General features: G+C 40.9%; 2 protein-coding genes across 2 annotated transcripts; both read right to left on the bottom strand.

The window, feature by feature from the left end:
• Window positions 1-1,121: 1,121 nt before the first annotated feature.
• On the bottom strand, window positions 1,122-18,289 carry LOC139548136 (homeobox protein BarH-like 2). Its single transcript, XM_071357548.1, has 4 exons — window positions 17,734-18,289; window positions 9,762-10,077; window positions 5,087-5,171; window positions 1,122-4,757 (listed from the first exon to the last, which is right to left on the bottom strand). Exons 1-4 carry the CDS (start codon window positions 17,918-17,920, stop codon window positions 4,458-4,460), a joined length of 888 nt encoding a protein of 295 aa, XP_071213649.1. The 5' UTR covers window positions 17,921-18,289; the 3' UTR covers window positions 1,122-4,457.
• A 4,934-nt stretch (window positions 18,290-23,223) lies between these two features.
• Window positions 23,224-26,696, bottom strand: LOC139548135 (RNA-binding protein 7-like). The gene is made up of 5 exons (XM_071357546.1): window positions 26,434-26,696; window positions 25,937-26,099; window positions 25,723-25,804; window positions 25,493-25,595; window positions 23,224-25,227 (listed from the first exon to the last, which is right to left on the bottom strand). Exons 1-5 carry the CDS (start codon window positions 26,524-26,526, stop codon window positions 24,844-24,846), a joined length of 825 nt encoding a protein of 274 aa, XP_071213647.1. The 5' UTR covers window positions 26,527-26,696; the 3' UTR covers window positions 23,224-24,843.
• Between the last annotated feature and the right edge of the window lie 684 nt (window positions 26,697-27,380).

The raw sequence follows: 27,380 nt of genomic DNA, 5'->3' as shown, positions 1-27,380 counted from the left end.
TTAAAACAGATCCACTGTACCTGCTCCAATCTATCTGGTTTTCTCGTCCTAATTTAACCAGGTGACTTGGTTGAGTGAATCACTTCTCATTCAACATCAGCCTGGCTCTGGCTGGCAAGTGATGTAATAAATGTAAAATAATTCAACATAGACCTTGGTCTAAACAAATTATTGGGAACAGTACAATGCAAAAGTCAATAACGAATCAGTAATTCCTTGGTAGATCGTGATCCTTGGCATCTTCACATCTACGTTTTCGTGCAGTCGACTGGCATGGAAATTTGATTCACAGTCATCATTCTCAATGATGAGGTATTATTTTTATTCAACGGCTTAGAATGATGGGGTCTTGACAAAAGCAATGACAGTGAAAACATGACATATTTTGGCTCCAGTTGCAGATATCCAGCCTCTTACTCATGTTATAGTCAGTGTTCTGGCCAAAGTAAATATAAACTGAGCTGATGCTCTGACAGTGCTTTTTAAAGTAGGCAATTGGCATTATGCTGATGCCCCTTCCACCGCGTGTCCCTGAAAATAAGATTAATATTTGTGTAGCTTTAATACAATGGATTGATCTTGCCTTGCCTGTTCAAATCGTACACTGGCTTGTACTATAGTGCTAGGCCTGAAGAAATAGCTACTTCGAAAGAGTTTCCCGTCCCCTTCGTCCTCCACCTTGACCTTCCTCAGACCAGTAACACACACACAGACCTGCCTCTCACCCCCCACCGCACCACCACTTCCTGCCCGTAGGGTTGTACTGACGGTCCAAAGAAGGGCCCAGGGGTTGCTGTACGCCTCTAAATACACACTCATAGAAAGCATCCTCACTGTGTTTACACAAGGCGTTAGAGCACATTGCATCTAACTCAGTGCCAACCTGCACTGTTTGCTTTACAAATCATCCATGTCTGGTATCATGCACTAAAAATATACTTTACAGCATAACTAGCTTGCCTGGCCTGGGTCAAAGAGGAGTGTCTCAGTGTACTAAAGGCCAACGTGCTTGCCGAAAAAGATCAAGATGATAAATGTCACAACACAGAGTGCATAAAAGCCTTTGTTCTCTAATCCTGATTTATGGTCAACTCTTCCATAAAGTATTACGAGCACAGTGCAACTTTGTGAATTATTTAATTTTACTGCAGTATTGCAGTTGTTCAATTGTTTTTCATGAATACAAATGTAAATTTCAAACCCATGATATGATGTTGTGTATGTTTAACAATTTACTTGATTTGCACAAATGAGTGATTTACACAACTGTCATTAACTATAGTGATGTCAATGGATAGATGAAATACTGTATGTACTTTTCTATGTGACATGCAGTACAGTTGTCTATTATGCATTGCCTCGCGGCCTCGCCTTCTGCCGTATGGAGGGGATCTGTCATATCTATGACAAGCCTTTTGTGTCAACTCAGTTCGAACCTCTTGCTGCATGTCGGCAGAGGGTTTCACGTCAATGTAGTTACATTGCATATCAGATCAAATGGAAGATTCCTCCTAGCAGAGTGAGAGCATCAAGATATTTTTATGCATGAAGATTAAATAAACTCAGGAGTACACTTCATTCTGGTTCAAATAATGCTTAAAAATACAAATGCGTTTTCCTGAAAGTCAACTAAACTTGGATACCATGCTTGTGGTCTGCTATTCAAAGTTCAAAAAGATCAAAAATATTCCAGAAAGTAGTAATCAATATTATTATAATAAAGTGGGACTTTCATCATTCGTATGGAAATTATTGTCATTTTATTAAGTGTATTTTAATACACAAAACACACCTTGTATATGGTAAAAATAAAACAATCAGCATTGTGTTGTCCATGCCAAAAGAAAACTATTCAGTAGCTTACCAACAAGCATTATTTACATCATAAAAATACTGTACTAGTTTATATCAAACTAAATATAGATTATTTGTTTTAAAAAAGGAACTCTTTACAAAAAGACATCTTTAGAAGGAAACAACAGGAGGCCAAAGCAGAAAATAAAAGTGTTGACAAGCAGCTGAAGACAGTTTTATGTGGGGAGTCTGTAAGACAGAGTTAGAGGACTGCTCCGTTGATGCAATGGCCTGCGGGCTGAAAACCTCTAAAAGATTTTAAATGTTTGTCAGTTTCCTCGTTTCTTTGGCAGAGCGTGTGATTTATTCATTTCTACAGTCTCTGACAGTTTAAGAGACTTCCCTCGTGGCAGTAAAACCCCTCCACCCCCAGTTTCAAAATAGAAAGTTAAAGGGTCAGATACACTCTATTTTTTTCAAAATGAAAATAGAACCCTTTACCTATACTGTATATATACAGTACCAGTCAAATGTTTGGACACACCTACTCATTCAAGGGTTTTTCTTTATTTGTACTATTTCCTACATTGTAGAATAATAGTGAAGACATCAAAACCATTAAATAACACATTTGAAATCATGTAGTAACCAAAGAAATGTTAAACAAATCAAATTATATTTTAGATTCTTCAAAGTAGCTAACCTTTGCCTTGATGACAGCTTTGCACACTCTTTGCATTCTCTCAACCAGCTTCATGAGGAATGCTTTTCCAACATTCTTGAAGGAATTTCCACATATGATGAGAACTTGTTGGCTGCTTTTCCTTCCCTCTGCAGTCCAACTCATCAAAAACCATCTCAGTTGGGTTGAGGTCAGGTGATCGTGGAGGCCAGGTCATCTGATGCAGCACTCCATCACTCTCCATGGTCAAATAACCCTTACACAGCCTGGAGGCTGATGTGATGAGTCACATTTGGACTCATCAGACATAAGGACAGATTTCCACCGGTCTAACGTCCATTGCTCGTGTTTCTTGGCCCAAGCAACTCAATTCGACCATGAATGCCTGGTTCACACAGTCTGCTCCAAACAGTTGATGTTGAGATGTGTCTGTTACTTGAACTTTGTGAAGCATTTTTTTGTGCTGCAATTTCTGAGGCTGGTAACTCTAATGATCTTATTCTCTGCAGCAGAGGTACCTCTGGGTCTTCCTTTTATTTGGCGGTCCTCATGAGAGCCAGTTTCATCATAGCCCTTGATGGTTTTTGCGACTACACTTGAATAAACGTTATTATTGACTGACCTTCAATACTTAAAGTAATTACTTAAAGTAATGATGGACTCTCATTTCTCTTTGCTTCTTTGAGCTGTTCTTGCAATAATATAGACTTGGTCTTTTACCAAATAGGGCTATCTTCTGTATACCATCCCCTACCTTGTCACAACACAACTGATTGGCACAAAGCAATTAATATATATTTTGATTTGTTTAACACTTTTTTGGTTACTACAAGATTCCATATGTTTTATTTAATAGTTTTGATGTATTCACTATTATTCTACAATGTAGAAAATAGTAAAAATTAAGAAAAACCCTTGAATGAGTAGGTGTGTCCAAACTTTTGACTGGTACTGTATGTCGTTATCTGACATATATTTTTCATTCCAGAATATTACTACAGTATGTTGCAGTGCATGTCTTTATAGATACAAATTGAAATACAGTATATTGTTTTGGAAACCTATCCAATGTAAAGCAACACAACACAAGTTAATTGACCAAATAAACAAGACAATACTGTAGCTCATGGACAGAAATACAATTCCTTTCAAAGCTTGACAAAATAAGTACAACGGCAGTGTTAACTGTAATTCAGAGCATATAGTAATTAATTGCCAAAGTGTTGCTCTTTTTAATAAGCAAAAGTAAAACACTGTTAAAGAACACTTGATATGAATTTGGTATTAATAAACCTTGGTGTTTCTAGACTGGTAAAGCTTGTTATAACCTCTGAGAGAAAAAGGCACTATGACCAGTGTGGTCATGTTGTGTTATATCTGTGGCACAGTATTGATTTACATATAGCTACAACACTCAGGCAAACTGGATAGCATGTGACTAAAGGAGTCCTCTCTCGGTAAACAAGCAGGTCTGAGGCTGGATAGCATGTGACTAAAGGAGTCCTCTCTCGGTAAACAAGCAGGTCTGAGGCTGGATAGCATGTGACTAAAGGAGTCCTCTCTCGGTAAACAAGCAGGTCTGAGGCTGGATAGCATGTGACTAAAGGAGTCCTCTCTCGGTAAACAAGCAGGTCTGAGGCTGGGGAGGTGATCATGTTGTTCTAAAAGGAAAACAAAAACACAGGGACAAAATGCACTGTACAATTCTGGATGTTTCATTTGTGTATACGCCTAACTCTACATGTAAACTATTTTTAAAACACAATTTTTTTCCAGTATATGGCAAAAGTGATATGGCAAAATCAAACAGATCTACCGTACCTATGAATGTCACCCACTCTAGTCAAACCTCAAACACGACTGACTAATCAACACCAGACAGGCTTTTTTCAGTGATCCTGAGGCACTACAGTAAGTGCTTCTGTTTTCCAGTCAGCACCAGTCTTTGGCTGTTTCATTCAGACATGAATAACTGTCTTCTTTAGCTGGCAGCATGTGTCTCTGACTGCATCGGGAGTGACTGCTCTTGCTGCTCTCGACCCTCGCTCACCGCCGTGGGATTGTAGGTCTCTGTAGCTCCAGCGACATTGCTGAGGTCCTGGGGTTCCGACTGGGGAGCTTCTCTGTCGGCCAAAGCCTCTTCGGCTGCCATCCTCATTCTCTCGTCCTCAGCCAGCCTGGCCAGCCTTTCCTCTGCCTCGATCTCCTCGGTGGTGGGGATGGAGTTCTTCTTAGGCCTGCCCTTGGGCTTGGTGGGGGCCTCCTGTCCTCCCTTCAGCACCTGGAGCAACACATCCCACACAAACACAGACACACTGCTCAGTGGGGTTGTGATGAATGCTGGCCGCGGTCAAAGGCAACCGTGGTTATTATAGCAGTTAAGGGAAGATGTATGGCTCTGAGCTGCTCCATGTACAGTCATTAATCTGGAGAGTTAACAGTTTGAGCCTTTTGTTCTCTGAGCTGCTGACCTGACTAGACTAGACTAGACTTGGTGTCCCAGGCCCTCATCCCTCATCATCCCTCAAACCCAGACATTTACACCCCTATCACTCCTTCTCTCTACACTGACCCGGGGTCATTGTTGTTATGGGTGTGTGGCGCTCTCACCATTTTCTTCCACTTCATCCTTCTGTTCTGGTACCAGGTCTTCACCTGAAGCTGTGTAAGGCCTAGGGATTGGGCCAGGTCTAGTCTGCAGGGAAACAAAGACGTACAGTACACACGGCAACTCAATATACAGTACATGTTTCTGAAACATGAGTTATTTCTTTATAAGATTAAAAGCAGCAGTAGATAGACAATTTATTTCAGTGGAGGCTCCTCAGAAGAGGAATTGGAGGACCCTCCTCAGTGAATTTCATTAAAAAAAATGTTTTTAAACATATACAAAATATTATCACGTCACCAAATAATTGATTAAAACACTATTTTGCAAAGAAGGTCTACAGTAGCCTCAACAGCACTCTGTAGGGTAGCACCATAGTGTAGCTGGAGGACAACTAGCTTCCATCCTCCTCTGGGAGGAGGACAGTAATTATGACAACTTCTGGAGGACGTCCTCCAACCTATCAGAGCTATTGCAGCATGAACTCACATGTTGTCCACACAATCAAAGGATCAGAGAATGAATCTGGTAATGAAAGCATAAGCTACAGTTAGCTAGCACTGCAGTACATAAAATGTGGTGAGTAGTTAACCAAAAGAGAGAGAAAGACAGTAGTTGAACAGTTTTTAACAAATTAATTTCTTCCAAAATGAAAGAGAAGCAAGAAAGAAATAGAGAGAGAGATTATAATTTTTTCACTTTCAGTTTCACTTACTTAGCTATCAAATGCAGCTAGCTAGTTTAGCCTACTGAAACACCCTGCTCAAACAGAGGGATTCTATGTTCGCTACCTGGCTATGACTTTCCAACACAGCAATGGATCCAAATCAAGGTAAGCTTTTGGTTTTACTAATTTGTTGCCACCAGGGCCTGCTGGTGTAATTGCTTACTGAATGTACACTGTACCGTTACTGCATAATTGTAGCGGGTTTACAAACGCGTTAATTATATTAGCTATGCCGACTATGAAGTTACTTTAGCTAATATGGTGACAACAATGTAGGCTGTGTGTAGCAGTTTGGCTTGGAAAGGTTTTTTCGCCTGGTCACATACAGCTGATGTGTTGTGCACTGAAGTCCACAAGCGAAGGGAAGAGGTGAGAGGAGGAGAGCGCATAGATGCGAGAAGGAATACAACGTGGCTGCAATGAAAGGGAACTGTGTCTACGTGTGATCAGTGGTGTATTCATTCTGCCGATTCTGTTGAAAAACATTTCCTAAACGGAAGCAAACAGAACAAAACGGGGATAAACATACCTGAATTTGTCCAATAGAAACTCTAGTTTGCAACTGTTGGACTAATGATTACACCCCATATCAGTTAGATGCAGGCAAGAGTGTGCAAGGCGGTATTGAATGTCAGTCCATGTGTCACTGTCTCAAATTTGTCTCTCGACCTGTGTGCACCTACGTTGTAAACTGTCATTCATAGACTAGGTTGTAGCAACCTCGTGATGGGTATAGGGAAAATTCAAGTATCATGTAGTAGCCTCAACCTATCGCTGTTACATTGAACTGGGCGAATGAAATATGAATGACAGACATCCAATATGCTGTAATAGAAATAAAAAAATTGTCCTCCCTCATCTTAAACGACACCGACCGCCACTGATTGATTTACACAGAGAGGGTGTAGCTGGAGTAATAAAAACAAATGAATTAGTTACTTTTTCTTTCCAATCACCTGTTGACTATACTACTTTATAACCACATTCTGGTATGGTGCATCAGAGTACTGTAGTCTCTTTGATACAACCCTGTTATGGTTCAGAGAAAGACTTCACACCTGCAGCATACAGGAGAGACCTTATTGAACATCTGTAAGGGAGGTCAGCAATCGAATCAAAGCATCTTTATCTGGATGTTCAGGGGGACACTTCCTAAACACTTCCACCACATGTGCTCTGATCCATGACTAATAAGGGTATTGGATGGCGTGTAACATGATATCCCAGGAAGGGGGGTCAGTGAAAGAGGGATCAGCCTACAGCGGGAGGGAGCTTTATCAGGTTTTTTAAATGAGATTTCCGCCACATCTCAATTCTATGTCCTTCACACTCAAATGAGTGTGAAGGAATCTTTACATTTGATGTAAAGAGATAGATAGAGAGAGAGAGGTGTGTGAGAGAGATAGAGAGAGAGAGAGAGAGAGAGAGAGAGAGAGAGAGAGAGAGAGAGAGAGAGAGAGGATGTGAAAGAGAGCTAGAGAGAGAGAGAGAGAGAGAGACTAGATTACTACAGAGCCATCAGCTTGCCCTCTGATGTTGCCACTCTTCCTATCTTCTCATCCTCCCTTCTTTCCCATCTTCTCCTTCCCTTTCCCGTCCTCTCACCATCTCTATCTGACCTGATTTGAAAGTATTACATAGAGGGAACTCCAGTTCATTCAAAAGCATACAGTATTGACAGCTGCACTGCCTCAGTGATAGAGTGCAGAAGAAAAGTGTCTGTGCATACTTTGAAAAACCACTCTACACCAAAAATACAGGCAATCAAGCTGTCCATCATGCTTTACTGTCAAACCGCCCAGTGGAGGGACTGGAGGCAAGGAAAGTAATTGTAGGAGAGGAAAGCACCCCAGTTATTTATGGTCATTAGTTTTCTATGGGGGGAAACCACACACTTACAGCGACAGGCAGTACTGTACAGTACTGTACGAATGACTCTGCTGGAGGCACTTAGAAGTCCTCTGTTTGCTGTTCATCTCAAACCTGTATCAGCAGGGATTTTAGTTGCAGCTTAATGCATAATGATAATGATGATGATGCTTATTATACTAATCTCAATGAAATAAAATCATTATTGCTTAATGATTTAAATCATTACAGTCTGTGGTGTGGTGTTAGGGGCTTTTTATATGCTGTTTTCCTCAGAACACTGTCTCAGTCAAAGACCACAGTGTCTCCAAGCCAAGAAATAGCTAAATAAAAAAGTAGAGACAAGGAGTTATCTTTGGATCATAGCAAAGTGAACTGGGGAGCACGACACACTTGTGATGTTTTGAAAGGGGATTTTCTCTGTTTGTTTTCCATCCAGCTGTGGGTTTAATTAGTTCATCACAGCCAGTGGGAATTTGATTATTGGCATGATACAGATTTGGCAGTGAGGCCAGGATGGGTCGTTTGGATCACCGCTGGGCTGTTGTAGTCTACCTCAGCCTGCCTGGGAGTTTACAGAGGAGCTGTGGTGTGGCTCATTGGCTAGAACAGAGAAGTGTGATTTGCATTGAAGTAGAGATGCATTGTGGGAGTTTTCCCCAGGGATGGGATGAGTATAGACGGGTTAGATGACAACGTCATGAAAACAATGTGCGCACTTCAATGGGCTATAAGTCTGTGTGTTGTTATGATTCTGGATGGCCAGATAGCTAGCAACAATAACAAGAAGCTGCCATGTGGGGAATCGTAGGTGGCTCATTTCAGCTAGTTTCATCTTGTTCTTGATACCATGTCTTGTTTTGAGGTGTTTTTACTAATGTCACATCTATGCTAATATGGAAAAACATTTGCTAGCTAGCTAATCAACAACTGTAACAATGTATTTGAGAGACAACAAGTGCTCATTGTACAAATGTATTTATGTTTCCAATAAACATTGGAGGTGAATATAGTTTAGATGTTGTCAACAATCTAAACCAACCCTGTCTGTTTTGCCTCATATTTGCACACACGGTGGTTTTGTTGGTAAATGACTATAGACAGGGCTGATAACAAACCTCCTCTCCCAAGTCTTTTTGAGATTCTTCAGGGCCAAGGAGAAGGAACACACAGGTTTAAAATTGTAAAGTTCCGGTAAATACAGTGGTGCCTTTTTAGTACAAATCTAGAACAATATAAAAAATAACTGACCATTTTTAAAGCATTTTGTGGCTGTTGTGTTTTAGTAAAATAATGATTTATCTTCTTGCTCAGATCAAGCTGTTGTAACCATGTGTTGCTGAGGTTTACTAGCTGTCTGATGTCCTTGTTGCTCGACCGAAGGAAAATATGAGGTTTATGGCTCAATATTAATTTGGGGTATAATGGAAATATGTCCGGCAGGCCAAATCTAAAAGTGGAGTTTAAAATAAAATGGAAAATGTGTTATTGCAGTATGTCAGGTATCGAAAACGACCCAGGGACTGGAACCTACGACATGAATATTAGCATGGATATTACCTCATCTATATGCAGTGTACAAAGCTAAATGTATTTTATATACACCGTCACATATATTACATGATTGGCAGTAAATCAATGCAATACATGCCTGTTTGCTTGTGTTGGCAGATGTCCCTAGTTTCTTGAATAGAGCAGTGATTCTTTGTTGAGGCTTTTTGCTATTCAAGAGCTTAGGGTTAAAACGTTACTCTTGTCTCAACTAGAATGCTGAGGTAATGCCTGGATTAGAGAACTTAACATTACATGACACATTACCCAGGACATAAATCAAAATGTTATGATGTTGATGCTGAACCTCTAGTCAGCTATTGCATTTGTTTTATGTTTTATGAAGTTTGGTTGCTTTCACAGAATTTCCAATTTTCACAAACTTGAGTGTCACCGGACTAAATACTGTATGAAATTTGAGGTACTATAATACTGATCTATCAGGAAGGAAGCTTCTTTCAAGTTACCAGTCAGCCTCTGGGGTGCTATCATTTTGGCCTATCACAGGCGAGATGCAATATGATACTGACCTATCAGGGGTGGAGAGGTACTTCTGTTTCTGGAACTTCTTCTCCAGGCCCATGAGCTGCAGCTCAGTGAAGATGGTGCGGCTGCGTCTGGGTTTCTTCAGTCGGGTGGTGCTGTGCTCCGTGTCTGACTCGCTGCTGATGCTGACAGGTGTCTCGCTGTGGGAGGCCTCGGAGACCCGGGAGTGGTGCTGGGGGGAGAGCAGGGGAAGGTGGGGAACCTGGCCGGGAGATGAGGGCTGGGAGAGGTGAGGGGGCATGTTGGGGGGCTGCCGCGTGATTACTGAGAGAAGGGGGTAGCCCCGCAGTGAGGAGGATCCTAAAAGAGCAAAAAGAGAGGTCAGAGGCAGGTGAAATGCAGAGCAATAAACACAATTGTACTTTTAAATGTGTATTTGCTACTGTATGCATCACCTTGGATGGCAGTTTTTATAGACCTGTAATAATCACTAAGACAGGGTTCTTTTTGCAATTTTTTTACAATGAAAAGTGTTTTGACCTCTTTGATGTAGAAGGTTCTGATCCTAATGACGCACTGTGTGTTTTACTCTGCCACTCTGAACCCACCAATTGAATAATTATTTTGGGGCCAGATAAAGGATGTCTCTCTACCACCTCGAACACACACACACACACACTGTAAATCCGAAGTGACTCTGCCCCCCTCTCTCTATCTCTTTATCTATGCAGACAGAAGCATCGAGACGCCAGTATCAATAAAAAGTAACAAATGTCTGGGGGAGCCACCCACTGGAGCCAAGACCAAAGACTGCGCTCCGCAATGAACATAATATCTGGTGGTGAAAACCTTACGGCTTCTAATAAACATCAGATCCCAATGGCATAATTTACGACTGAACTAAGACAGACATAGAAACTAATGCTCTGTTTGCTATGTGGCAGGAGAGAGGGATGTGTTGAGGAAGAAGATATATAAAATCCAATGACAGAAAAGAGAGGACATTATGCTGTCACATTACATACACAGCATACTCTTTCCTCTTGTGTGTTCCTCACTTCCTGTGGTGGATCTGCCTCTCTTATCTCTCCATCAACCCATAGACACGTTTATATTATTCAAACCCTACACGTACAACTGAGAGGATACATCCAGGCAGACCTGGGTCGTAAATTTGTATCCCCTTTCTCTGACATTTTCAGTAATGTTCAGCAGTTATGGGAGCTGGTGTGACAGGGGGTTGGTTGGTCTGGGAGGTAATTGAGCATGTGTTCGGGCACATGGGGGGGAAAGAGGAGGGAGGTTACGCGCTGCAGCCTGCCCCTACCATATCTACACCCCCACCCTGAACCCTCCTCTCTTTCAGACAGAGCCTCGGGCTCGTCCCTATATACGTGACATCATCGCAGGGCGCTGAGCTCATCACTAATCTTCCACCTTGGAGAATCGCTGCTGCTGCTGTCTGGACATGATGCCTCATTCCCTCCACAACACTCTCTCTCTTTTTCTCTTTCGTTCTCTCTCTTTCTCTGTCTGTCTCTCTCTGTATCTCTCTTTGTCTCTTTTTCTGTCTCTTCCATATTAGCTCTGTCTTTGATGTTGAGTTGTGACAAACTGAGGGGACCTGTGCAGATAAATGTCAGAAAAACTTGTTTATTATCTCTTTGTTGCATTTTAACATAAAGTGCCTTCGGAAAGTATTTAGACCCCTTCACTTTTTAAACATTCTGTAACGTTACAGCCTTATTCTAAAATTATATTACATTGTTTTTTTCCCCCCCTCATCAATCTACACACAATACCCCATAATGACAAAGCAAAAACAAGATTTTTTACATTTTTGCTGACTTACTTATTTTTTAAATACATTAAATATTACATTTACATATGTATTCAGACTCTTTACTCAGTACTTTCTTGAAGCACCTTTGGCAGCAATTACCACCTTGAGTCTTGGGTATGACGCTACAAGCTCGGCACAACTGTATTTGGGGAGTTTCTCCCATTCTTCTCTGCAGATCCTCTCAAGCTCTGTCAGGTTGGATGGGGAGCGTTGCTGCACAGCTATTTTCAGGTCTCTCCAGAGACGTTCGATCGGTTTCAAGTCCGGGCTCTGGCTGGGCCACTCAAGGACATTCAGAGACTTGTCCCGAAGCCACTCCTGCGTTGTCTTGGCTGTGTGCTTAGGATCGTTGTCATGATGGAAGGTGAACCTTCGCCCCAGTCTGAGGTCCTGATCGAGGCAAAGATGAACGGAGCAAAGTACAGAGAGATCCTTGATGGAGCAGGTTTTCATCAAGGATCTCTCTGTACTTTGCTCCGTTCATCTTTGCTTCGATCCTGACTAGTCTCCCAGTCACTGCCGCTGAAAAACATCCCCACAGCATGATGCTGCCAACATCATGCTTCCCCGTAGGGACAGTGCCAGGTTTCCTCCAGAAGTGACGCTTGGCATTCATGCATAAGAGTTCAATCTTGGTTTCATCAGAACAGAGAACCTTTTTTATCATGGTCTGAGAGTCTTTAGGTGCCTTTTGGCAAACTTCAAGTGGGCTGTCATGTGCCTTTTACTGAGGAGTGACTTCCATCTGGCCACTCTACCATAATGACCTAATTGGAGTGTTGCAGAGATGGTTGTCCTTCTGGAAGGTTCTCCCAACTCCACAGAGGAACTCTAGAGCCCTGTCAGAGTGACCACTGGGTTCTTGGTCACCTCTCTGACCAAGGCCCTTCTCCCACGATTGCTCAGTTTGGAAGAGTCTTGTTGGTTCCAAACTTCTTCCATTTAAGATGGAGGCAACTGTGTTCTTGGGGACCTTCAATGCTGCAGAATTGTTTTGGCACCCTTCCCAGATCTGTGTCTCGACTCAATCCTGTCTCGGAGCTCTACGGACAATTCTTTCGACTTCATGGCTTGGTTTTTGCTCTGACATGCACTGTCAACTGTGGGACATTCTATAGACAGGTCTGTGCCTTTCCAAATCATGTCAAATCAATTGAATTTACCACAGGTGGACTCCAATCAAGTTGTAGAAACATCTCAAGGATGATTAATGGAAACAGGCTGCACCTGAGTCTCATAGCAAAGGGTCTGAATACTTATGTAAATACGTATTTATTAATATTATTATAAATTAGCAAAAAAATCTAAAAACCTGTTTTCACTTTGTCATTATGGGGTATTGTGTGTAGATTGCTGAGTTAAAAAAAAAAAAATCCATTTTAGAATAAGACTAACATAACAAAATGTGGAAAAAGTCAAGGGGTCTGAATACTTTCCGAAGGCACTGTATGTATTTATCTTTCGGAAATATATTGGTATTATTATGGAATAATACAAAATACACAGAAATATCAATACATAAAGAGTCCAAGTGAATAATTACTTGCTGTCACATTAAATGGGAAGATTGATTGAAAAGCAAGGAAGGAAACGTCTTGGTTTCTTTCACGGTCTTCAGGAAATCTCCTGTCAATGTAGAGCTTGAGGTTGTCTTGAGAGTTGTGACAGCCGTGTCTTTTGGATGCTTGTCAGAAGGGAAAAATCAGACCTCATGGTGACTTTCTACTGACAACTGAGCCGGCTTCCTTAGCCCAGATCTGACACATTGTTGACAAGTTCCAGTGTCCTGTCAATAGTCTACAAATAAACCATTTGTGTAGCAAGGAGAGTGCACTCTGTCCATGCTAAAGCACACTGATACTCTTGACAAGCACAATCGGAATGCTCGGACTGGCACATGTGCTTGTGGTAGTCATTACAGAATAAATACCTCCTAATAATAGGTAAAGAATAGGCTGGTAGCATTAGATACACACATGCCTGTTTTATCATATGGTATCGATAACATAATAATTATATAATTTTTTTTTTAATGATTTTTGGTGTTTAAATTACATTTAATATATAATTTAAAGGCTTTGATAATGGCAGGACTTAGTAGAATAAGTCACCATTTTGCAGTGAAATCTCCAGCAACAAACTCATTGGTTGTTTGATATTTACTCCTTATTTTCTGCACCTTTTCTATTTGTTTAAATGGATTCCAAGATGATGATTCAAGACTTGGTACTCAGAGGCCACATGAACTTACAGTAATATGTATTGTTTTGGGTGTATCATGTGGTGACAGGTTGAGAAGTGTTACATTAGACATGTTTATTTCTTCACTCAACAGCCATCTTGTCAAGCCAGCCCATGTCAAACACTGCAGGAATGGGATGGGCAACAGGGTATGCTGCTTTAACTATCACTCATTTAATTGAAATCAGTCACCTGCTTTTGACAGATCAGACCAGTTAAGTGCCAATTTCAACTCAAGTTTGGATTTCATGAGATGTTTTGAGGTTTCTAGAGTGTTATGTGTAGTGTTGTGGTGCTATTTTCTCATGCTCACAGGCAGTTTTTTCAGATGTGTGCCAATCCGAGGGCATTGTGTTTCCTGTAAGTGTTAACTACGTATTTTACGTGAAACACAATCCTGTGAATTTTACCTTGGCATTTGACAACAGCCTGCAGTGCAATCTACTGTAAAACCGATCTCTGATCTGCCTTGATGCAGAGCTCTGATGATGATCTGATGGCTCAGGAATTGTGTGTGTGTGTGTGTGTGTGTGTGTGTGTGTGTGTGTGTGTGTGTGTGTGTGTGTGTGTGTGTGTGTGTGTGTGTGTGTGTGTGTGTGTGTGTGTGTGTGTGTGTGTGTGTGTGTGTGTGTGTGTGTGTGTGTGTGTGTGTGTGTGTGTGTGTGTGTGTGTGAGAGAGAGTGCTTGTGTGAGTGCTTGTGTAAGTCAATGCTTTATGTGTTAACAGAGACAAGATCGTACCCCTCAAGCTAGCCTCATGGTTAATGGCAGGCCTTATTGTCTGTGGTGGATTAGCTGTTAAAATGGGATGAAAAGCCTTTGCTCTCCCTGCTTTCTTCCATAAACCCTCAGCGGTGGCGTAGGACTATGATGCAGTACCTGGGCCCCTCGAGGTCCACACCCTCCTATTTGGCCGTTTTTCATCGCGCTGTCATGTGAGATTACGCCAGAGTTGATCTTTATCTCTCTCACCTCCTTCCAGAAATCCCACTAAAAGCCTTGCCCTGGGTTCTGCTGAGAGATGAGACTCTAAATTAAATATTGTAACCCACCATTACACTGTTCACTGCTCTTCTGCAAGGTAATGATCTGCTGGAGGTCAGGTCTGTCTAGCAGGTCTATCACTCCTGTAGTTTTACAAGGCACAAAACGAGAACAGAGAATAGGCTCAGAGGTCATCATCCGGTTTTACTGTGAACACTGTCGTGAGGGCATTTGGCTTGGCACAGGTAAAAGGACCAACGTGAAATGTAAAGCAAGGAGCAGAGAGGTGTGGTCCGTGACAGACAAAACCATCACAGAGCAGAGGGGGTTGTTGGATCAAAGAGAGGAGTAATCACTTTGTTGACATGTTGAGTGGTCTCTTACTAGTTGATGCCATATTATATCAAGAACAAACAAATATCTTGTAATTTGGGTAAAATTACCTGCCTGGGACCACTGTCCTATAGCAGCCTCTACTGGTAATTGCTAGAGCAGAAGCTCCACACTGTGAGAATGTAGACTCCACTTTCACTGATGGGGACCACAGCGGGCCAATGGACTTTCACTGGCTCTGGGCCTATAAGCCTGCCAGCTTCTATATTGAGCGTTACAAGCCATTGAAGTGTGGGACTATACTGTGTCTCACACCCCCTCAGCTAAGTGGTGGGTACTGGGTAGTAATATGTGGGCTGGTTACTCTATCCATCCGTCACGGGGTTGCCAAAACCCTTTACAGTGCCCTCTAGCACATACCCGAACCCCACATCGCCTGCTATTTATATCTATGTCGCTGTCATCATCAAATTGCAGCAGTTATTATTTCATAGTTTAGGTAATTATCATAATGATTATTTGAGAGAGCAGTAGTCAATGCTGTTGTGACTCATAACAGCAGAATAACCCATTAAGAATGGATTTAGAAATTCTGCTGCATTTGAGGGAAAGAAATGTGTTAGTCTTTCAGGCCAAATGCTTTTTAGGGAAATTAGTTTGTCACTTTCTTGTATAATTATAACACAGTGTTGGAAGCATTTATGACTGACTGCAGTAAGCTATGATAAGTGTGAAGAAAAATAAGTTGATGATTTAGAGAAATCAAGTGCTAAGCTAGATGTTTTGTGAACAAAGCATTATCTGACCGGCTAAGCAAGTGAGACAGCATTCAAATAGTTTGTCTTCACACTTTGTGGCAATGTTTTGTTTTGTTGCTTTTTCAAATTTGCTTGTATTGATTAAGGAAGAACATGCAATCATTATTTTATGCACTAATTACTTGTTTTGATTGGCCTTTTGGGATACTGAATGAAGAATGAAGTTAGTCTTCCTCACTGAAACAGTTGGATCAAGCACACGTAGCCCATGAATTTATACGTTGCTGAGATGACAATCGCAATGAATGTCTCTTCATAAAGCAACATACTTCTATGAATGACGGTCATTGGGGCTGACTTGCACACTTCATCACCATACTGTAACCTTTCATGCTGTTTGCACAAGCAACTGTAGTGTCAGGTAGATAAATGTCCATCAATGATGACATACTAACCTTGCCCTTAACCACCATGTACCTTCCCTCACCAATATCAACTCTGGGCACATCCTGCACCCCCATATACCCCCCAGAAAGTAAGTTGGGTAAAGGGCATTGCCCATGCTTCAGTAAATGCAAAGTAGCAGCAGTAAAAGTCATTAGGCAAGGCTCTGGGTTTAGCACTGCGCCCACATTAATCCTTCTGAATGAGGACAAGTGGCGTAGTAGTTACTGCTCTAGAAACCAAACGCCTGCTGTTTCATCTAAGTGCAGGGTTAGTTATTGTGTGTTCTGAGTTCATGTGTCTTTTGTCAGAAGTGAATATGTTAAGTTGACAGTGTCAACATAATTCATGGGGAATCAGGTTTCACCTTACTAAACGCCTTGATCACCACACTGGGGCTTGGTTCAACCTGTATTTTTAACATGAACATAAAAGACTGAGGTTGATAATGATCTGAATGTCAGAGTAATATATTATACTAATAATATAGACTTATTGGAGGAATTTGCTGATTAATTGTGAGACATCATACTGAGTAAATGTTGCTTAACTTTCATAGGCCCTAGTACAAAATGTTTTATTTGTGAATGAAAGTATATGGAAATGACAGTTAAACTGTGAAATCATGTTTTGGATTGGAAAAGGGTCACATCCGTTCTGCTGTTGTAAAAGGAATTTAAAACGGTCAAGTATATCAAATAGGTTACAACACATTAGGGGTCTACATTACATCTACTGTACCTGTTGCATTTATTTGGTGTGCTTTATTTCACGGGTTAAAGTTACATGATAAATCCCTGTAAATAACAGGCTATCACAAGAGTAAGCACCATAATATAGCAGGCCTAACACGAATATAAAGGTGCACCATGAGTAAAAGTGCAAGTGAGGACAGTCGCCTGAATTAAGTTTACACATCATCCATCGCTATAGTACTCGTCTTGCACAGGTAAACTTCAACATGAATTGACAATCATGACGTCGAATGTGATTCTGAACCTGTCCCTGTTCCTTATATTAGAGATGTATCGAACAGAAAGTCATGAAAATGCAGCTCAATTTCTTTAAAGCTGTTAATTTACATGTAACGGATTCTGCACAGGTGTGTTGCGCCATGCTATGGCCTCTATTGACAATTTAATACAAGTTATTTTGTCAATACTCCTAATAAAACCATTAGCCTTATGTATTTCGTGATATGAGTAGACCCATGATGGACGACCGCCTGGACATATAAGAAGCATATGCCTGATAACTCACTTTGTTCATGATAAACAAAATCAGATGTAGTTTTCATACAATAATGATTAGCATTCACTGAATGCATAGCAATATTAGATATAAACCATTAACACCATTATGCATTCATCAGCATCCCTTGATTTGACTGAGAGTTCAAGTATATCCACTTACCCGAACATGAGTGCAGAGGTTTAGGCCTAACGATGAGTGAAGGGCATACAGAGTAAAGAGAAAGTTTCTCAAAGTAATCACATGTTTCCTTGGAAAGAATTTCGTCAATCATAAAAGTCTTGTAGCGACGCCTGGCTGCTTTCAGCTGCCCGGAGGAGGAGAGTCTCAACTCGGCTTGACAGTGCATGATGTCCCGATGTGCTTGGCTTTCGCACTGTGCCCAAATATTAGTTCAAAATGTCAAAATTAAACCAGTTCAAACTTGAGAGTTGGGTGTCTTCAAGCAAATTCGTGTTATTGATGCATTTTAGTCGTCCGTTTTCCGAAAAGGTTTGCTTTGTTCTATCCCTGGCGGTACTAACTGCAGTAGCCTTCAACTTGAGCCGCGCAGTGGGCTTCAGAGTGGCTATTATGAACAATGTGCCCGGACGCGCCGCTATATATAAACGATCTCCCCACACACATCTTTACTGCAGGACACTCCAGATGTCAATCAACGTATATCTCTCTCTCTCTCTCTCTCACTATCCCGCAATGTCTCTCTCTCTCGCACTATCTCTCTCAGACTGACAGACACACTCGCTCTCTCCCTCAACCCCTCTCGCTCTCTGAGCAGCCCAAACCGGTCTCGCTTCTTTGTTCTTCCCTATATCCACTCTAATTGCACAAGGCGTTCAAAAACTTTACAGTAGTAACATTGGCCATATGATACAATATTTCAGATGATTATTGGAGGGATTATTATTATTATTGCCATTATTAGTATCTGCTTTAGTGTTATGCCTAACCTTTTAGCAGCTAATTATTGTGTTCATATTATTTCTCGAACATCAATAGGACTATGGATGTGCATAGTTGATTGTAATAGAGAAGTGCGTAGCCTATAAATAGACTGAATTTAAATGTATGGTAATAGAAAAGCATGATATTTTGTCAAACGCTTCAGGCCTATTATGTTATGCCTAATTGGTGGGATTAAAATTAATGTATAACTAGGCTACGCATGAATGAATATGGGCTATTTAATGCATTGGGCTCACACGTAAATCAAAAATATATTATTATTATTGTAAAGCTATTATTTAAAAGCAATTAAGGGATAACAAAACGACTATAAACGACTATACTAAGTTATCGGATTAAAATAAATGTATAGGTAGGCTATGAATGAATGTATTTAATGCATTTGGGATTACACATACAGTTTAAATATATTATTATTGTAAAAACTATTCTTTAAAAGCAATTAAGGGTTAAGAAAGATAACAATAAACGACTACAAACTAACCGTAACACTAAACGTATTTTGCAGTGCAACCCTGCTTTCGTACTACGGAGAAAAACGTATTGCAGCAGGTTGGTATTATTCCTTCTTGTGAGTTGAAAGAGGAACGTTTGTAGCGTTGGTAATTTTCTTATGCACATGTTTTTCGATCGTGTTTTTCTATTACACATTTACTTTCGTAGCCTAACACAATAACACACTAATGGTCATTTTTTAATGCTATTTGTATAGAATTATAATTATATTATTGTTGCTATTGTAGCCGTTATTTGTTTGGTTATTTGTTTATTATGCCGTTTTGTAGGTCTTTTTGTAGGTCTTTTCGTCAACGAATTTGACTTTAAAACCAAAAAGTTATGGCATGGATATATTTACAAGGTGAGTAAACAACCGACATTTCAAACATAAAGATTCAAACATAACGATGAGGTTTAAGTAACCTTATGTTCCTTTTTACTTGCCAAATAAAAATGACGACATTCAAATATGTATTATTAACCCTCAATTTAACTTCTGGCTTTATTTCTACCAAGGGTTGTCAAATACCTACTGGCTATAAGATAATAACTGCCTAAAAGCGAATACCTTCTCTATTCTGCAATGACGTGCGGAAAGGACCAGGCAATTACTGTTTCGTTTGTGTCTGTGGGTAACTGTCAAGACAATAGGCCTACTGTCTTTCACGTTTAAACTTTTGGGTCTTGAAAATTAAAGTTAAATAACACACGATTATTGAATTGATTTCACCAGAAAATAAACTGTTGTAGTCTATATGTTCATCAACTGCAGGGCCATCGAAAGTAATTATACAAAATAGGCATAAGCACTTATAAATCAGTAGGCCTAGAGAAAAACATTGCATTTTAATGGTGCGTCTTATACGACCCTGCAACCATTTAGGCTTTTGTCAGAAATAGTTATACCTGTGAGTGGGAACAATACTCCAACCGATGCCAAAATGTAAATTAATACAACCTATTATCTTACTCGTGAAGTGAGTTAATTAATATCCACGGCCAAAAGTCCATTATAACCTATTTTTAATGACTAGCTACAGATACAAGGGAAATGAGTAATCACTCACACACCAGTTGACATGTGTGATTCCTTAGTTGGCAGGCTGCATATTTTCCGTATGTTTTCCAATATGCTTTCAGGGGCTTCGTTTTGGTTAGACAAGGAAACCTCAATGGCGCTCCACGTTTTCTCTCAGTGGAACCTTTAAAAGGAATTCTAAAAAAGTCCCGTAGAAGTATCATAAAACTGAGATTTTAATACAGCATATTTAATTCGAAGTTACAGATAGGCTATAGTGAAAATGTAGGGTAGTAGATCACCCGATTGCTTTCGTGAAACGGCTCAGATAACAATTTACTGTACTCAATGTGCAGTTCAAAGGGCATGATGTTCATTTCTGATGGCTCATTTTATTCTGTCTGTTTAATGAGAGGAGAGACCACAGCAGCAGTAACCTCAAAGAGGCTAGTGTCAAGTTTACACTTTGAAATCGTGGCCTGAACAGAAATAATTATATTTTTCCAAAGCCATGGAGGTAAATATAACTTACTGGAGAGCCTATGTAGATTACAGCCGCCATGTTCAAAGTGTGAAGGATTATGGTGAGGAAACATGGAGCTCTGCATGTGAAAGCTTGGGCTCTTTTGGGTTTGATAGCTTGATCAAAGGGAGAAGATGAGAACAACTGTGAGAGGCTGGGGGGGGGGGGGGGGGGGGAAGGGGGTTTGGATACTTTGGCACCAATGAACCCTGCAACCTGAGTGCATGGATCCAGCGTGATGGAAGCAGGCTCCCGGGCTGCAGGGAGGGAAGGAAGGGAATGGGGAAGGGGGGGATTGGTCGATAATTTCATGAAAGTGCTTCTATATACATAGGCTCATGCACCCCAAAAATCTAAGGGGGCACAAAAATATTAATGCAAGATGTAAAGTGTTGGTCACATGCTTAATGAGCTGAAATAAAAGTTCCAAGAAATGTTTCATATGCACAAAAACACATATTTCTCTCAAATGTTGTGCAGAAATTTGTTTACATCCCTGTTAGTGAGCATTTCTTCTTTGCCAAGATAATTAATCCACTTGACAGGTGTGGCATATCAACAAGATGATTAAACAGCATGATCATTACACAGGTGCACCTTGTCCTGGGGACAATAAAAGTCCACTCTAAAATGTGCAGTTTTGTCACAAAACACAATGCCACAGATGTCTCAAGTTTTTATGAAGTGCATTTGGCGTACTGACTACAGGAATGTCCACCAGAGCTATTGCCAGAGAATTGAATGTACATTTCTCTACCTCCAGCGTCGTTTTAGAGAATTTAGCAGTATGTCCAACCGGCCTCATAACCGCAGCCCACGTGTAACCATGCCAGCCCAGGACCTCCACATCCAGATCACCTGTGGGATCGTCTGAGACCAGTCACCCGGACAGCTGATGAAACTGAAGAGTATTTCTGTCTGCAATAAAGCAGACACTTATTCTAATTGGCTGTGCCTGACTCCCAAGTGGGTGGGGCTATGCCCTCCCAGGCCCACCCATGTCTGCGCCCCTGCCCAGTCATGTGAACTCTATAGATTAGGGTCAAATTTATTTATTTAAATTCACTGATTTCCTTATATGAACTGTAACTCAGTAAAATCGGTGACGTTTTTGCATGTTGCATCTATATTTTTGTTAAGTATACGTGAGGATGTCCAGCCCCATCCGTAAATTGGAGAATTTTCTAACAAATGAAACAGCTTTTTCCTGAAATCTAGAGCCATAATCATTATGTATTATTTTATGTAAAAATGTGTTTATTTTTCTGCATATCTAAGCATACCTCTTGAGCTGTCTGTATACTCTTGACTGATGGATCTTTTTTTAAAGAAGCTAAACATGCTTCTCTGCATCTTTGCAAAAATCTGTGTAAACGATTGAAAGGAATGTGAGTCTTATTCAGTACATTTAGTAATGTCTTGCTTTTCTAAAGTCTACTAACCTTGCCAGTAGGCATGCCAGCTAAGATAGTTAGACAATCCAGCTACTCTAACTTGATAGCCTGACATTGATTATTGGTAGCTAGTTATGAGGTTGGGAGATTGGGAAACTATCTGGGGTAGCTAAAGCCAACTTAATAACATTGCTAGGTGGTTAGTAGTATTACAGAGCAACAACTGTATTTACATTTTTTTTTTTAAACAGGACAAATCTGAGGCAGTACGTACCCGTGCCCCCTATGAGAATGATGCCTCTGTCTATATAAATCCACACAGGAGCGGCCACCTAATCCGGCCACTCTAGGGCTAGAGACGCCAAGCAGATCAATCAATTAAAACATTTAGGCCCCAGCCAGCAGTGGTAATTACAGCCTTCCTGGTACTGCCTGTGACAAGGTAGAGGATCCTCTTCATTAGAGCCACCTCCAATCATCAGGGCGGAATCTGACATTTGCCAGATTACAAGCAAGACAAAGGGCTTAGTGTAGTAGGTGCAAATGCACCTCCACTTTTGGATCCAGAGCTTTATTGGGGATGTACATGTTGATACACAACGGGAGCCGTTGTTAGCGGCCTAAGCACTTTCGGAAGGGTACATTATGACCTCAACGTGGACTTTAAGGGATTTCGGCAGGCACTTTGTTGTAAACAACCCTTGGTACAGGCGACACAGGGGTATCACATACAGCAGGGCCACTAATTGTAACATGAGATCCCAATCCTGGGCTGAAACAATGACCAAAGTGGAACTAATTCCATGTCTGAACAAATAGTTTTAAATCCTATCCAAAGGTTACCAGGCTTTAGAGCTATAGCCTATGATTCCAAGTTTGTATAAGTCAGAAATAATACCTAATGTGGATGCTCAAGTGATGAAAAAGTGACACTTCTAGGCTATATGTCAACAAGATGATCGTTCCACCATCTTGACAATAGCTAAGTTGCACTGAATGTAAAGAGAAAATACATGTTGATCCTGTTATTTACCTTGTGTAACTTGACTATGTAGAACTCAAGCAGTCACTTGATTGAACATTCTAAAGACAGAGTAGGCTACAGATCATCAGTTGGCTTGGTCATCTTTCTCATCCTAATTGATTCAATAAAGAGGTGTATGTGGCGCCACCTGTAGATTACTTTCTAACCCACTGCACAAGCATATTGGTTCCACATGGTCCATTTTTAGAGACAGCAGACAAGCCAGGCATGAGTTTGGGCATAACTGCATGTAATAGCATTAACATACAATAGTTAACTTCTGTAGGAATGTGTTTGGATGGAAAAAGTACAATTTGTATCAACATTTCATTGATATTTTCATAGTAATGCTTTTCCTGTAAACAGAAGACCACAAAAAAAATTGTGGACAAATTATGTTTATGCTAATATTACATGAAAAGATCTAGTTTCACATGTACATGGAATCTGTTGGGTATCTTACAATACTATTCTCAAATTAATAAAAAGACACTAATGTAAAATCAATTTTCCATTTAACGTAACAATCAGAAAAAGAGTCAATTTCAGCCTACAGAGTAACATGGAACCCAAACCGGCTGCGCTTGTGCGCCATCTTGCGCTATCGTGCATATATTTATTTTGTCTCCCTACAACAAACGCGATCACGAAACACAGGATAAAATATCAAAACAAACTCTGAACCAATGGCATTAATTTGGGGACAGGTCGAAAAGCATTAAACATGTATGGCGAGTTAGCTAGTTAGCTTGCACTTGCTAGCTAATTTGTCCTATTTAGCTAGCTTGCTGTTGCTAGCTAATTTGTCCTTGGATATAAACATTGAGTTGTTATTTTACCTGAAATGCACAAGGACCTTTACTCCTACAATTAATCCACACATAAATCGGCCAACCAAATCGTTTGTAGTCATCATTGAACTTATATGGTGATTGGCATCTAAACTTTCATAGTATTACCACGACGACCGGCAAAACAGTTTGTCTTTCAATCACCCACGTGGATATAACCAATGAGGAGATGGCACGTAGGTACCTGCTTCTATAAAACAATGAGGAGATGGGAGAGACAGGACTTTCAGCACGATTTGCATCAGAAATAGAAAGGAGTTCTATTCTAGCCCTTGGCATCGCAGACGCTCGTTGGCGCGCGAGCAGTGTGGGTGCAATAATTGAATAACATGGATTTCTACATTTATTTTGCTACGCTCGCACACGCGACGTGTCCGGTCTGGTCAGCATGTAAGTGTTGCTGGTGGAATTAGATTACACAGCTGAAACATGCCGAAATAATTCCCAAACATTTTTTTTTTACTGAATACCTGAGCAATTTCCCACTAAAAACAGTTGAGCACCATACCTTGTATAAAAGGAAATGTGCACAGTAATACCAATACTTGACAAACACAGCAAATCTTTTCAAACAAACCTCGCCTTCAAAAAGCTATAACTAATAGGGTAGAATGATTTAACAATTCCCCAGTGGACGGTATAAAATCTATTTCATCTCTAATTAATTTTGTAAAAATTCATCACAGTAAAACAATTGTGGAAAACCTCACGAGTAAACTTAAAATAACCAATCAATATTTTGTTTACTTGGACACAGTCCAGTGCATTTAAAAATGGTCAATATCATCCTAAACATATGACTAACCAATTGAAAAAAATTCAAAATAAAAATAAACATTTCTTTTGAGCACGAAAATGTTTCTCTCAATATAAACTCATCATTCTGTTTTGATTAGGAGTTACACAGTGAGTGTGTGACAAATCTGTAAAATACTCAAATGTACTTAAAAAAAAAGTGAAAAATATTCACAATTCTGTTCTTAAATTCCCATAGTGCTTCAGTATCGTCTCCACCGGCCATCTCTGGAGCCGTCCCTCCACCTGTCATCTCTGCTACGGTTGCCTCCACTGCTCCCGCTCCTGTCGTCATGGTTATAGTGTTCACCTCGCTGGTCATCTCGCTGGCTGCGGTGGTGGCGGTTGGAGCCGGTGTCATCAGAGCCTCCTGGGTACCGCTGGTCCCTGCCGTAGTGGCTGCTGCTGTCCTGCTGGTACCCCTGCCTGTTGCCTCGCTGTGAGGAGCTGTCCAGTTGCCAGGACCCACCACCTCCACCACTCTGTGGCTGTAGCTGTTGTGGTGGTGGCTGCCCCAGAAGACCAGCTGGGAAGCCTCCATTCACCCCCTGGAGCTGCTGCATCTGGACCTGCCACATGTTGTTAATCTGTTGAAAGGGACCAAAGAGCATCACTTTTACTGATCCATGTAGACTGGTTAAATGTTCATGACACAGTCCACATAGTTATGTAGTCAAGTTTGCCTTATGCACAGGATACACATGGTACATGGTACACAGTACAATGAAATGCTTACTTGCAGGTTCACACATCAACAATGTGACATAAGTGTCACTCTACTGGAGATGAGGACAGTGTGTAATTGAATGGCTTGACAAGCGTAATGGTCAGTGTGGATGGCGGTAAGCTCACCATGGCCTGTCTCTGCAGACTATCAGGAGAGGAGACGGACCTCTGGATGTGCTGAGAGGGTGAAAATGATGGTGAACCCATCTGGTCTAGGCTCTTGTCAAACCTGCACAAGAAACATGGCATTCCATATCAACTACAGAGGAATAGAGAAGCTATTGATGCACAAAAACATCCCCTACATATGCATACGAACATTGTTTTGTAGGAATTTGCATTATGTTACAACATACCTGCCCACAGCCCCATGTGGATTGGGAGTATTCACAGGGCTTTGATTCTGAGAGTGCCCTGGACTGTTAATGTGACTGCTTCCTGTAAATATGTATCGAAAGAATGACAGCTCAGTTACAGTATCGAAAGAATGACAGCTCAGTTGCAGGCAGAACCAAATTATCCATTAACTAGTCAATTCACATGACTTGTAAGGGGTTTACATTAGTTTACCTGCTCTGAACTGTACTTTGAGAGTCCTCCCGAATAGAGTTTCCCCATTGAGCAGGTTCATGCCATAGGGTACGGACACCTCATGTTTGAAACAGACAAATCCAAACGCTTTCTGTTTTCCATCATTGTCTTTTGGGATTTTCACTTTGAACAGAGGTCCTGCCTGCATCAAAGAGAAAACACAGAACAGACGATGGAGAACACAACAGTAAAATTGAAAAGCGACACCGATCAGAGGCAACCCTTAGTCGTCGTTCGATAGACCAGAGGTAGATATGTGTTCGCTAATATTGATACCTAGCTAACGTCGTTGCTGCAAACGGGTACCTAGTTAGCTAAGGATGAAGGAACTATATTGATCTGGATGGCTAGATAATTACGGGCCAGAAGCTTTCTGACCATAATTAATTTGTTGAATACTGAGAAAGTATTGCAAATAATTTAGCTAGCTAATGGTAGATATCGTAGCGAAGGTAGCTAATTCAAAGCTACTGCACCTGTAAAAATAGCTCGAATAAAAGTTCCTCCGTCACTTTTGGATCCAAATTTCCAACAAAGAGAGTCCTGTCTGTTTCATCCGCTACTCCCATTTCGTTTTAATTATACCTAATGCACTTTATCGGGTTGCAAATTTGTAAACAAATTACAATGCTGCGATTTTAAAACAGGAGGTCCGTGGTACGGTCGTAAAGCAAAACTGACGTAATTCCTTAGCTCAAGTTGCAATAACCATCTTGTTTTACGACATATGCCCTTACGCTCCAGTAAAAAAAAGGGCATGCCGTCAAATAACATGTCATTAGTTTTGTACACATGATCTTGGCCCCCATTAGCTTCCTGTTACGTTTGTATTTACTGAATGTTACAATATGGTGATCAGTAACAAACAAATAACAGTTAATAGTGAAAAAAGTAGCCTTGGTGAGAGCTTTCTTTTTTAAATGATCAGCTCAAAATGTTTACCATGCAAGGATTCCTGAGCCTCCCTAGACCTGCTACCTTATCCCAGAACTGCTGTTTCGACCCTCTCTCACTCTCTCTCGCACCTGCTGTCTCGACCTCTGAATGCTCGACTATGAAAAGTCAACTGACATTTACTGCTGAGGTGTTGACCTGTAGTGTTGCCAACTCCTCAGTAAGGAAAGTAGCTATTGGCTGTCCTTAAAGTCGATAAATAACGTCATTGCCGAATTTGCATAATTGGCCATGTGCATGTAATTGTGATGGACGCTGTAGGAGAGAGGAATCACGTCGTGGGAGAGACAAAAAGTGAGTCAAAAACACCCTAAATATGTTTAGAACTACAAACGAGCAAGCTGCAGAGTGGCACACACAGCGAATATGAACCAGATATTTGAGGCCATACTCCTCCTTCAGCACTTTATGGACCCCATTGTTAATCCCCGTCATAACAGAGGCATTGTCAGTCCCTATCCCCAGGAGT

This window comes from Salvelinus alpinus, chromosome 21 (assembly GCF_045679555.1).
Source record: "Salvelinus alpinus chromosome 21, SLU_Salpinus.1, whole genome shotgun sequence".
Classification (NCBI taxonomy): domain Eukaryota; kingdom Metazoa; phylum Chordata; class Actinopteri; order Salmoniformes; family Salmonidae; genus Salvelinus; species Salvelinus alpinus.
This window is presented reverse-complemented; position numbering and strand designations above follow the sequence as displayed.